The 14,027-nt window shown below is 45.4% G+C and overlaps 1 protein-coding gene across 1 annotated transcript in view; it reads left to right on the forward strand.

The window, feature by feature from the left end:
* The first annotated feature begins 6,844 nt into the window (after positions 1-6,844).
* Positions 6,845-14,027, forward strand: part of GALNT12 (polypeptide N-acetylgalactosaminyltransferase 12) — a 42,467-nt gene continuing 35,284 nt past the window's right edge. The window contains exon 1 of the mRNA XM_003780770.5: positions 6,845-7,251. Coding sequence (XP_003780818.4) covers positions 6,875-7,251 — 377 coding nt within the window. The 5' untranslated portion in view covers positions 6,845-6,874. The remainder of the gene's footprint in view (positions 7,252-14,027) is intronic.

Here is a 14,027-nt window from a genome sequence, read left to right on the forward strand (position 1 = left end):
TGAGCTGAGATCACACCACTGCACTCCAGCCTGAGCGACAGAGCGAGACTCCATCTCCAAAAAAATTAAAAAAAAAAAAAGAAATGATTGCATGAAACACCATTCAGCAGATGTACCATAATTTATTTAATCATTTTATTTATTTATTTCTATTTTATTTTTATTTTTGGAATGGAGTCTCACTCTGTCATCCAGGCTAGAGTGCAGTGGTACAATCTTGGCTCACTGAAACCTCTGCCTCCTGAGTTCAAGCGATTCTCCTGCCTTAGTCTACGGAGTAGCTGGGATCACAGACGCCCGCCACCACACCAAGCTAATTTTTGTATTTTTAGTAGAGACGGGGTTTTGCCATGTTGGCCAGGCTGGTCTTGAACTCCTGACCTCAAGTGATCCACCCGCCTCGGCCTCCCAAAGTGCTGGGATTACAGGCATGAACCAGTGTTCCCAGCCCATTTAATCATTTTAGAATAAGGCACAGTTAAGGCTGAGTGTGGCGGTTCATGCCTGTAATCCCAGCACTTTGGGAGGTTAAGGCGGGTGGATTGCTTGAGGCCAGGAGTTCAAGACCAGCCTGGCCAACATGGTGAAATCCCATCTCTAATACAAAAAAAAAAAAAAAATAGCCAGGTGTGGTGGCACATGCCTGTAATCCCAGCTACCTAGGTGGCTGAGGCACGAGAATCGCTTGAACCTGAGAGGCAGAGGTTACAGTGAGCTGAGACTGCACCACTGCACTCCAGCCTGGGTGACAGAGCAAGACTCTCAAACAAACAAACAAACAAACAGAAACAAGCACAGTTAGCTTGTTTCCAGTTTTCTGCTCTTATAAAAAATACTGTATTGGACAGCGCTTATAGCAGCCAGGGTCCCACCAGGAAACAGATGACACACTTGGCTGAGGAGCTGGGGAATGCTTACTAAAGGACCATTTACAGAAGTATAGGCAGGATTTACTAAGAGCCACAAGGGATGGTGCAGTACTCCAGGGCTGGTAATAGTAGAGAGCTGTTACCATCCCAGGCCTGAAAGGGCAAAAGGGAGAGCAGGTACTGGAATTCTGCAAGAGAGAAAAACTGCAGCGACCTACCTGATAGGAGCTACAGCCTTTGGTAGAGGGACAGAGCCAACCCACAGCAACTCAGTAGGGAGCTATCCTCAGAGGAATAAAAACCTCTGACCTCACTCTCCTCCTGCCCTCTGATCTCCTGCCAGTGCTCCTCATTAGTAAACCCTAGTGGAAGCTAGAGGCTTGGAGCCTGCTGATATAGTTCATGCAGTCAGCTTTCCAGGGCACAGAACAGGATGAAGAGAAACAGCAGGGACAAATGGACGATGTCTAGCACCTTGCTGCTCAATCTGGGGTTCTTGGACCAGCAGCACTAGTATCACCAGGGAGCTTTTTAGAAATGTGGCATCTTGGGCCCACACCAGACCTACTTAACCAGATCTAGCATTTCAACAGGATCCCCAGGTGATTCACCATACCATACACTAAAGTTTGTGAAGCACAGATCCAGCACATCTTTCTATGCAAGTATAGCTATAGACTTACTGTTTATGAATTCTCTTCCAGCCTTTTTTTTTTTTTTCATTGGTCCCTGTGTTGGTTTGGATCCTCTAAGAATCAGATGCCTAGATGTTTGTTTGTTTGTTTGTTTGTTTTCTGGGAAAAATACCTACAAAGGACAAAGAGGGAAAGTGTGTAATCCCAGCATTTTGGGAGGCCGAGGTGGGTGGATCACTTGAGGTCAGGAGTTTGAGACCAGCCTGGCCAACATGGTGAAACCCCATCTATACTACAATACAAAAAAAATTAGCCAGGTGTAGTGGTGCGTGCCTGTAATCCCAGCTACTCGGTAGGCTGAGGCATAAGAATTGCTGGAACCTGGGAGGCGGAGGTTGCAGTGAGCAGAGATCACGCCTCTGTACTCCAGCCTGGGCAACAGAGTGAAACTCTGTCTCAAAAAACAAAAACAAAAACAAAACAGAGAAAGGGGAAAGTCGGGGAAAAGGGATGGGGAGCCCTCAGACCATGATGCAGGTCTGATACTTGAGAAAGGAGAGTGGGAAGTGAGGAGGGAAAGTCTCAGCCAGGCAGATGGGGGATTCCCAAGCACGGGTTGTGTCCTGTATCATGCAGATGTGGCCAGGTTCTGGTACCACACCATGCTTGGTCACTGACTGGGAGTAGCCAGAGGACACCACAAAGGATCCAAAGACATAGCCACTGGGAGCTCGCAGTCAACTGTGTTTCCCCTAAAAGGTTCTCCTGAAGGGTGATCTGAGCAATGCACCTCATTGCCAACACAATTCCATTCAACCAACTTTTCTAAATTAAAATTTTTTCTTAATTGTGAATTTTTTAGATATGGTGTCTTGCTTTATTGCCGAGGCTGGAGTGTAGAGGCTATTCACAGACACCATCATAGTGTACTGCAGCTTCAAATTCCTGGGCTCCAGTGATCTTTCTGCCTTAGCCTCCTGAGTAGCTGGGACTATAGGTGTGTGCCACAGTACCAGGCTTAGCCAGCATTTACTAAGTACCTTCTGTGTGCTAGGCATTATGTGTGTTGAATATAGAAACATGGCCTCATGGCTCCCAGGAAATCCCACATGACTTGCAGAACAGTGGGGTCTATGAGTTTTCATCGTCAGTTCAAAGGAAGATATCACAGTTTGGAAGATGCCACTGACAGCTTCATGGGAGAGCTTGGCTACAAGTTGGGCAGAAATGATGGGTGGGGTCTAGGTCGTTGTAGGAAAAAGGAGGAAACATATTGGAAGGAGAGAGCAGGGGGACAGGAGGACCACAGACTGACAGAGTGGATTAGGCAGGAGATAAAGAAGGCTTAGAAGTAAAATAATCTCGAAAGAGTACAATATTGACTTTAAATGTCAGTTTTTTTCCTAATAAGGTAATGATTGTTTTGAAGAATTCTGATGTTGTAGAAATATAGAATGTAAACTCCTTGAGATCAATGGCTTTGGACATTGTTTACCTCAAATCCCCAGAATCTAGCACACTGACATCCCAGATAGTAGGTGATCAATAAATATTTGTTGAAAAAAACCAATAAATGGAACAAAAGTGAAAGGGCCACAGAATCTCGCCCATCAGAAGTAAATATAATATAGTTAATGGTTTGGTAAATATTCCTTTAGATTTTTCCCCTTTCATATGTTAATATATATTATTTTACAAAAATAGGATCATACTATTCATATAGCTCCACGACTTGCTTCTCTTTTCTTTACAATGCATCTTGAACACATGTGCATGTTAAATGCCTACAACTAACTCATGCTTGTGAATAGCACTGTGGTATATTATGGTATTGTATGGATGTGCAATATTTTATTTCATAATCTCTTGATGGAAATTTGGATTGTTTCCAACTTTTTGCTTTTATATACAATACTGCCATAAGCTTCCTTGTATGCATATCTTTTGAGCACTTATGAGTCTATGTTTGTTGGATAGATTCCTAGATGTGGAATTGCAAAACCAAAAAGATGTTAATATTAACATTTCTAATAAATGTTGCCTAATTGCTTTCCAAAAGGTTATACTAGTTTGCATTCCTACCAACACTGGATGAGAGTGTGTTTTTTCACATCCTTGCCAACACTGGAATTAATAAACTTTTTCATTTTTGCCAGTCTGATAGGTGAAAAAATATTTCAGGGTAGGTTTATTTTGTATGTATTTTAGAGAGATCGAGCATATTTTCATACTTTTATAAACTATTTATATCCTTTTGGGTGGGAACTGTCTATTTAAATCCTTTGACCATTTTTATTTCTGTTTGTTCTCTTTATTTCCCTATTGATTCACATACTGGGTAAATGTCATCTGCAAATATCTCTTTTTGACTTGCCTTTTGTTTCTGGACTTTGTATTATACTGGAAGCCTTACAGAATTCAAAATTTTTTATATAGTCACATTTAGAAATATTTTCCATATGGTCTCTGGTTTTTCTCATTCAATACTTTTATAATTAAATTCCTTCCCTTCCCTTCCTTCCTTCCTTCCTTTTTTTGCTTATTTACTGTGGCATCTTCAGATCATTTGGAACTTATTTTGATGTAAAGTGTGATGTTGGGACTTGATTTGAATTTTTTCCAATGGGACTTGATTTGAATTTTTTCCAAATGGTTATCAAGTTGTCCCAATTATTACTTGAATTAGGCACATGTTCCCCACTAATATTTGAAATACCACATCTACCATAGATCATATTAAACTCTAAAAGGAATGTAATAACTCCTATGAAGAGAGCTAACATGACAAATTAAAAGCACCTTCTAGAGATATCTACTTGTTGGTGAGCAGCCTGATGACATAACATGGTACGGTTAGTGAACAGATAAGCCCCCTAAAAATAGCAGTAAACCCAAGGGCTTTACCTCTGTTGAAAAGATGCTAGATTTCCAACAAGCTCCCAGGTGGTACCAATGCTTGTGATCTAAATATCACACCACTCAGCAAGGTGCTGGACATCTTCCATTTGCCCTACTGACACTCTCTCCACTGTTTTGTGCCCCGGGAGGCTGACTGTGTAGACTGTATCACTCAATCTTCCCAACAACCCTGTTCAGGTGGTGCTATCATTAGATCACCATTTAATAGATGAGCAAATTGAGCCGAGATAAGTAAAGTAACTTGCTGAGGTCACACTGCAATTCGTGATGGGGCTGGGTTGAGCTCAGGCAAGTGGGCTCCAAGGTTGTGTTCTGACCTCCTAAGCTAAGCTGCCTTTGGATCTCATTGCAGCCTGCCCAACAGTGAGTGGTGTGGTGGGAAATCCTGGAATGGGCGTCAGGAGACCCAGATACAAATCCTCCCTCTGCGGCTTGCATGTTGTGTAACCTTGGGCAAGTTGCTTCAGTTCTTGAGCCTATATAGTCTCATCTGTCAATCTTGCAAGGTTGTCATAGGGTGAAATGAGAAAGTACATGAAAAACAAAGTCCAGCAGTTTACAGCACACAGTGGGTGCTCAGTAAACAACAGCTTTTATCTGTTACCTGGGGCTTGAGCCCATGTCTTGTAAGGCCTAATTGTATTTCTCTTTTCTCTGTATCTGAACCTCTATTGAGAAGCATTCCAATTTGGCAAGCGGATCCAAGACATTATGAATTGTAATCCTTGGCTGTTTTCTAATCTGACCACAGATCTTAAATGTGTTGGGTGTCTGAACAGAGGCCAAGGGGCTCAGGTCCAGGCCTACCTAACACAACCGCCTTCTGGCATTAACCAGCAGACTCCATTCTGTGTGGGAAGCAGGTGGGGCCCTGAGCACTGTGGGAACAGCCACTTCCCTCTAGTCTAATATTAGTGGCAGGTTGTCCTGAGTGGGAGCTGCTTTGCATGGTTCATCCCAAAACCCATCCCCCTCCTGCAACCTGAGGGAGATTTCCTCTGGGGATACCAATAGCCAGAGGCTATGTGAAGACAACAGCAAGTCAGATTCTACCTCTACCTGAGCTGCCAAGTTCAAGGGCCTCTCCCCACCCTGTGTCTCAGACCCCGCATTTGTCAATGAGAGAATTGGACCAGATTTGTGCTTTTTAAACTTTCTGGGCTTCTGGTCTCCTTGAGAATATTTGATAAAAAGCTTTGGACCAACTTCCCATGGTAAAACAAACAACAAAAAATACAGCTTACACTCTATCCTTCTACAGGGGATACAGAACGATTCTTTTCCCTGAGCTAGACCAGCAGAGGGAGTTCCAGATTAATTTAAGATATGATTTGAAATCTCTACTATCACTTTTACATTCAGATATCTGTGTAAACATTACTTCATCAGAGAAGCTTTCCAAAACCCCCAAACTAGATCAAGTTCTACTATTCTAAGCCCTTTTAGCACCCTGTAATTCTTCTTCGAAATACTTAACACAATTCTAATTATCTTTTTAATATTTGTCTACTCCATTACACTTACTTCGTCCCTGGCAGCTCAAGGATCCCACAGCAGTGATCTCATGAACAGGGCGGCAGCTTCATGGCCTTTTTTGGTTGTTGTTTAATAGAAACAGGATCTCGCTCTGTCACCCAGGCTGCAGCGCAGTGGCGCATAGTTCACGGTAACCTCCAATTCCTGGGCTCACACAATCCTCCTGCTTCAGCATCCTGAGTAGCTGGCACTATAGGCACGTGCCACCATGCCTGGCTAATTTTGAAATTTTTCTGTAGAGATGGGAGTCTTGCTATGTTGACCAGTCTAGTTTTAAGCTCCTGGCTTCAAGTGATCCTCCTACCTCGGCCTGGGATTACAGGTGTGAACTATCATGTCCAGCCTTCATGGCCTTTTGCTCCTAGCCTCAGAGGTCACAGAGCTATCACGAGGCGAGCCAGGCGAGGGTTTACTATTCAAGGACTCCAAAGAGTATGGCAGAGGCTGGGCCTGCAGAAATCAGTGGGGCAGCGTGGTGTCTGTTGATCTCATCGCACCTCCATCTCCTCATCTGTAAAAGGAGCTTATAATCCTAGTTGACGGTTGTTTTATTGGACTGTGTAAAGATCAGATGAGATAATGGCAGTAGAATTCATAGCACCCTGCAGGGTGCATTCAGCCAACACTTAGCGCCTACAATATGCCAGGCGCTAAGGGTTTTACCACCACTATCTCTTTAATAATGCACCATAGCCCAAGAAGGAAGATGCAAGTCTCAGCCAGCCCACGTGAGGACCCTGCCGAAGTGAGCCACCCCGGGGGCTGCGCTCCGGCTGGCGGGCGGCTGGACTGAAAGGGGGCGGCGCGCAGGTGGGGCGGGCCGGGGGCGGGGCGGCGCGGCGGTTCCGGGATCCGGGTCCTGGCCTCCACAGCCGCCTTGGGGCGCGCTGAGCGCTGGCCGCAGTTGGCGGGCGCATGTGGGGGCGCACAGCGCGGCGGCGCTGCCCGCGGGGACTGCGGCGCGGCCGGGAGGCGCTGTTGGTGCTCCTGGCACTACTGGCGTTGGCCGGGCTGGGGTCGGTGCTGCGGGCGCAGCGCGGGGCCGGGGCCGGGGCCGGGGCTGCCGATCCGGGACCTCCGCGCACCCCGCGTCCCGGGCGGCGCGAGCCGGTCCTGCCGCGGCCGCCGGTGCCCGCGAACGCGCTGGGCGCGCGGGGCGAGGCGGTGCGGCTGCAGCTGCAGGGCGAGGAGCTGCGACTGCAGGAGGAGAGCGTGCGGCTGCACCAGATTAACATCTACCTCAGCGACCGCATCTCACTGCACCGCCGCCTGCCCGAGCGCTGGAACCCGCTGTGAGTGCGCAGCTCGGGGGAGGAAGCCCGCCCTCAGAGCCCCGGGCCTCAGTTTCTCCATCAGAGCAGTGGGAGGGCGGGGAGCTGGGGTCTCCAGGATGGCGCGTCTTATTGAGTCTTTCTCCGAAGACGATAGTGTAAGAGCTCATATGGGGGCGGGGAGGCAAGAAAGTAAAAAAGACGAAAGTAGAAAAAAAATTACCAGAAATTGGCAAGTCTGTTAGTGATCTCAGCTCCCTTCTCCTTGAGAAGTTATCATCTCCCTGAAAAGGTGGGGGTCAGGGCTAAGCAGACGGGTTTAAGGCGAGGACCCCCTAGCACCCAAAGGACAACCCCGCTCTGCCCACCTCGCAGTGCCTCCGCGAAACTGACAACTCCTCTGGGAGGGGACGGGCTCCATTCATTCATCTGTGTGTGCCAGGGCCTAAGGGACAAACAAGATGCGAGGGAGCGCCCCACAGGTGAAGAGAAAGGTGGCTGTAAAGGCCCCTCAGCGCTAGAAAGCCTCCTTGCGCTCTCCCTGGGCATTGGATTTCTGAGCTTTGGGTGGAGGAAGGCGGGAAGGGGCACGGGGTGGGAAGGGCTCCTTCTGGCCGTGATCCACCCCAGCTCACCCCTGTGGGTGGTGCTGGACTGGAGCCAGCGTGGTCAGAGGCCTAGTTCCTGTTGGAGCTACTGGCTGGGCAGGTTGTGCCCCTGCCTAGGTGAGGATTCAGGGCACACGCTGGCAGCAGGAGGAAGGACAGGTGGCTGCTGCCACCTTTGCCGCTGGGCCTCCTGGGCTCTCACTTTTTCTTCGAGGTGTCAGGGATCTTCCAAGTCCTTTTTTGAGCCCCTTCCTTACAGACTTTGAGGAAAAGAGGACTCAGAGAGGGGGTTCCAATTGGAGCTGGTGGTGGCAGCCTGCTGTGTGCACCAGGCACCTGCCACTCCTCTCCCCTCCAAGCCATTCCTGCTTTACAGGTGTGGAAATAGGTTCGGAAAGGATAGGTGACCCACCCAAGGCCCCTTAGCTGGAATGTGGTAGGACTGGTCTGGAGGGACTATGGCCCTTCTGGCCCAATTGGCACCATGCTGATCTCAGGATTTTAGGGGCCAGCTCCATGGTACCTTGGCCAGAGAGACCATGAATGATGGAATGAGGATGCCCCACCTCTGCCCCACTGTTTCCACTGTCTTCCCTGTTTTGGGGATCTCCTCATGCCTAGCCTCATGCTTCTGCCTGAGGCATTTTTCACTGTTAGTCTTTTTGAGTAAAACTTTGTTGGGATTGATAGTAGTTCCTCCACTCACCAGCCTAACGCTTGTTTAGCTCCTCGAAACCCTGAGGGTGCCCGCTGAGGCAAGGTGAAGGGGAAGCTTTCAGGTTATATCCAGCTTCAGGTTAAATCCAGCCCAGGGGAGATAAAATCCTGGTTCTTTTGCTCGTCACTTCTGTGATCTCCGGCAAGCTACTTAGCCTCTCAGAGCCTTGGTTTCCCCTCAATTGCAAAATAGGAAACTCATAAAAGTGAGTCTCCATGCATTCTTCATAAAAGTGAGTGGAAAGAACACACTTAGGAATTAATAAAGCATCAATACCTGGGAGCACACTGTGTGCTTAAATCCTAGTTTTTTCACCTTTCCCTTTTGCCATGAATGTACTCAGGAGGTTGCTTTTGAGAGTCATCCAGGGATTGGTTGTAGTTTTTCTTTCCTGGATCCAACTTCCTTTATTGTCGCAGGTTGTGAATATCTCTTTGAAACACTGTGGACAATCTGTGGGGCTTATGGTAACCTGTCTCCATGGTGATGCAGCTGCCCTGTGTCCTCTCAGGATTTGCTTGTAGATCCTGCTGTTGCATTGACCCTGGAAGTTAAGCCAAACCCAGCATGATAAGGAGTGTGAATGCCTCCTGCTTCTAATTCCTGCAGCAAGGCCTGTTGGGTTATTCTTACCCAGCCAGAGAGAAAGGTGAGCCTGAGCTGTGTGGGTCTCTGTTGGGCCAGGCTTTGAGATGTAACTTCAGAGTGGTCAGTAGGGTCAGGGTCTTTTGTGGCATCTCACTTTTATTACAGTTCATCCAGGAGCTAATCAGGGTCTTGAGATTTTGCCTGAGAAACCTGAATGGCAGATCATGAGTTCACAGTGTGGGTATGGGGTTCTCTGCGAGTCTAATAAACAGAGGGATAATGAGGGTCCTTGAATGTTGCAGGAGGGAGGGCCCTGAGGGAGGAGCATCTAGTCTAACCAGAGAGGAAAAGCCACACCCCCAGGTCACATAGCACATCCCGGGCAGAGCCACAGTCCAGATCTGTTACTCGTTCCTCCCTTTTTGGGTGGGGATGATTATTTCTATGTTTATTTTAATTATGAAAGCAATGCATATTCACTCTAGAAATGTTGGCATGCACAGAGAAACAGAAAAGGAAAAAAATGAAAATCCCCAATAAACCTACCACTCACGGAGAACCATTGTTAACGTTTTGCTGTGCCTCCTAGACTTTTAATGGAAGTCTTTACTCTGTAGTGCCTTTTATCAGAGGAAAGGAGTTGGGAATGACTAAGGGACCACTTGATTTGGCTCTTCCTGGTGTCAGCAGGGTGTGGCACTGTGTCTGCCTTCTTGAAGAAGGCCAGACCACGAAAAAGACATTTCAGAGTACTGGTCCTAATTCTGTGAGACCCAGTATAGACCTGGGCCTCTCTATGAATCTAATAATTTACATGCCAGTGGATTCGAGTATAGTTTTGTTAGTTACAGCACTGAATTGAGGAGGAGGCTAATGATGACTAGGAATCCTTCCTTGCATGGTAACATAGTATTAATATATATTAATATAAATAAGTATAGTAAGTAAGTCAGTAAGCATAGTAGTATAGTATGACTAGCATCTCAGCAAAGAAGGCGAATTTTTACTCTGAGATGATAGCGGGTCAAAGTGGGGAGACAGATAGCTGGGTGTGTGGCCCTCGGGAACTTTAAAAAATATATTGATGCCAGGAATCTTCCCCAAAACAATGAAATCAGAATATCTGTGGCTAGGACCTAGGCTGAATCTGATATGCAACCACGGGTGAAAGCTACTGGCCTAGAGCCTGTGGATTTCTGAGTCAGAAGATTTAGGGTGAATGTTTTGGAGGGTGTGGAGAATGCCAGAACTAGACAAAGTAAGGATTAATAACAGGTCAAATGTAGTTCAAGCCAGTGATGACATCATAGTCAATTGAGTGGTGTGTCACAAGGAAATGGTTATTAGTAATGTCGTACCAAAATTTGCAAAAAGTTTTAGTTTCCATAGAATACGGGGAACTCGAGATGATCACTGTAACACCGTTCTCATTTGCATTCTGATATTTAGCAGAAGCAAAAGAGTGGAGTAACAGACAGTGCCCTCAGGGCTGGACATTTCTTCAGGTATATCTATGATAGGGATACCATATGTGTGAACACCAGCCATTCTCTACCAGGGCAGAAGAACTGTGAACCATTGGTCAAGGAAAACATGGTGTTTGTATTTCTTGACTTGCTCTGGTTTTAGGCTTGTTAATACTATAATTGCAGATGTGTGTCTGAGTTCAGGGGTCAGGATTTGGGTGCTGGGATGGCAAAGAGTCTCGAAGTAGTTCTTTTTTTTTTTGAGGTGGAGGCTTGCTATGTTGCCCAGGCTGGAGTACAATGGTGCGATCTTGGCTCACTGCAACCTCCACCTCCTGGGTTCAAGCCATTCTCCTGCCTCAGCCTCCTGAGTAGCTGGGATTATAGGCAAGCGCCACCACACCCGGCTAATTTTTGTATTTTTAGTAGAGACAGGGTTTCACCATGTTGGCCAGGCTGGTCTCAGACTCCTGACCTCAGGAGATCTGCCTGTGTTGGCCTCCCAGAGTACTGGGATTACAGGCGTAAGCCACCCTGCCCAGCCTCAAAGTGGTTCTAAACAAGTAATTCAGCAAAAGTATGTCTTGCTAGGGTTGCAGAAGGGAGTAGGACATTAGACTGATGTTTATTTTGTTTCCCCAACAAAGTTGTGTATATTTTATGAATTCTTATTAGATCCACCTTGAGAACATCAGAGTGGCATTCTTTCTTGAGTCAGTACTTCAGTACTTCAAATCCACAGAACATGTTCAGTTTTGGTTAATATTTTCCTGATACCTTTTTCTTTCACTCATTCTGTGTCCATATGTTTTTGGTGTGTCTTTGAATAGTATGTTGCTCGATTTTGTGTTGTCATTAAAAAAAAAAATCCAGGTCAGGAGTGGTGGCTCACACCTATAATCTCAACACTTTGGAAGGCCGAGGTGGGTGGATCACTTGAGGTCAGGAGTTCGAGATTAGCCTGGCCAACATGGTGAAAACCTGCCTCTACTAAAAATAAAAAAATTAGCTGGGCGTGGTGGTGAGTGTCTGTAATCCCAGCTACTCGGGAGGCTGAGGCAGGAGAATCACTTGAAACCAGGAGGCTGGAGGTTGCAGTGAGCCAAGATTGCACCACTGCACTCCAGCCTGGGCAACAAAACAAGACTCCATTTAAAAAGAAAAATCCAAACTGACAATCATTGACTTTTAACTAGATAGTTATATCTACTTACATTTATTGTGCTTACTGATACTTTTGGATTTGATAGTGCTGTCTTATTTTATGTTTTCATTTGTTATGCTTTTTTTGGTGCTTTCTTCCTCTTTTTTCCTACTGCTTTTTGAGTTGATAGAGGCTTTTCCCCTCATTCCATTTTTTTCCTCTCTACTAATTTAGCAGTTATATTATCTATTTCTAACCCTAGTGGTAAATTTTAAAGTACATATTTAACTCAACAAAGTCTAAAATTAATCATTAACTATGGACCATAGAATGCTTTAGTATTGATCATCTTCTCTCCTAATTTGTATGCCATTTTGCTCCAATATTTTAATTCTGTCTTGCTTTTAAACCAACAAGTTAGAATAGCTAAAAATGCAGTATTTATTTGTTCAGATTTATCCATAAGTTTACCATTTTCTCTGCTCACTATTCTTTCCTGAGTCAGAGACCTTTCTGGGATTCTTCTCCTTCTTCCTGAAATACATCATGTATTAATTGCTGTAGAGAGGTCTATTGTTAATCCTCAGTTTTCTTTATCTGAAAATGTTTTTATTTTGCTCTTGTTCATGAAAGTTGTGCTGGGTATATAATTCTACATTGGTAGTTTGACATTTGAAGGTATTATTCCCTTGTCATCTGGTTTGCACCATTGCTATGAGATGCCTACAGTGACCCAGATCTCTCTGTCATTCTTGTTTCTTTGTCATTCATTTGAGGTCTTCTTTTATTTAAGCATATTAAGCATACTTATTTTATAATCTGTGTCTGGTAATTATGTTATCTAGATTAGTGTTTTCTTGTTGTTCCTTCATGAAGAAGACTTCTTTTACTTTCCTGTCAGCTAAGCCATGCATTTAAAAGATTTTTTTTTTTTGAGATGGAGTTTTGCTCTAGTTGCCCAGGCTGGAGTGCAATGGCGCGATCTCAGCTCACTGCAACCTCCACCTCCTGGGTTCAAGTGATTCTCCTGCCTCAGCTCCTCCCTAGTAGCTGGGATTATAGGCGCCTGCCACCATGCCCTGCCAATTTTTGTATTTTTAGTAGAAACGGGGTTTCACCATGTTGGCCAGGCTGGTCTTGAACTCCTGACCTTAGGTGATCCACCTACCTTGGCCTCTCAAAGTGCTGGGACTATGGGTGTGAGCCACAGTGCCCAGCCAAAAGATTAAAAAAAAAACAACTTTTTATCAAGATGTTTTGGGTGTATATACCAGGAGGGTTTCCCTAGACATCTTAGTCTTCCATGTTGCCAGAAGTAGAAGTCCTATATTCACTTTTAAAAAATAATTATTTTCTATACTAGACAGGATTCTTTTGGTTAAAAGTGACTGAAAGCCCAATGCAAACTGCCTTAAATATAAAAGAAAATATATTGGGTTCTCTTATAGAAAAGTCTGGGATGAGAACTGGGTTCAGGTTATTCTGGGCCCTGGATTCAGGGACTCAATTGATGTCATCAGGAAATTATTGATTGGTCAGGCCTGAGACATGTAACCTTCCCAGGGGTAGGGGTGTGTGTCTGTGTGTCTGTGTATGTATATGCATGTGCTTGTGTATGTTCAGCCCTCCACAAACCACATAGACTGAGAATTGGAAAAGGTTGGCTCTTGAAAGAGAAATCAAGGTGCAGTACAGTGAAGAAAGGAGAAAGGATTCTAGGCAGGTAAGACACAAAAATGTACATTACGATCTCCTTGGCCTTTTCTTCAGAGGATATGAATTGATTTTTTTTAAAGACATTTATGTGATAACCTTAATATAAAGATAAAAGAAGATCAGGAGGGGCCAGGTGCAGTGGGTCATGCCTGTAATCCCAGAACGTTGGGAGGCCAAGGAGGGTGGATCACTTGAGGTCAGGAGTTCGAGACCAGCCTGTCCAACATGGCGAAACCACTTCTTTACTAAAAATACAGAAATTAGCCAGGCATGGTGGCGGATACCTGTAATCCCAGCTACTTGGGAGGCTGAGGCAGGAGAAGTGCCTGAACCTGAGAGGCAGAGGTGGCAGTGAGCCAAGATCCCACCACTGCACTCCAGCCTGGGTGAAAGAAAAAAAAAAAGGAAGATCAAGAGGCATTTACTGTATCCATTAATTCATTCATATCCATATAATAAGTAAATATTCTACTAGCAGAGATTATTGTAGTCCCTACCCTGTAGGGTTGTTAGGAAGGCTACATGAAGTAATGTGTATAAAATGCTTATATGGTGCC

Source organism: Pongo abelii, chromosome 13 (assembly GCF_028885655.2).
Source record: "Pongo abelii isolate AG06213 chromosome 13, NHGRI_mPonAbe1-v2.0_pri, whole genome shotgun sequence".
Lineage (NCBI taxonomy): Eukaryota > Metazoa > Chordata > Mammalia > Primates > Hominidae > Pongo > Pongo abelii.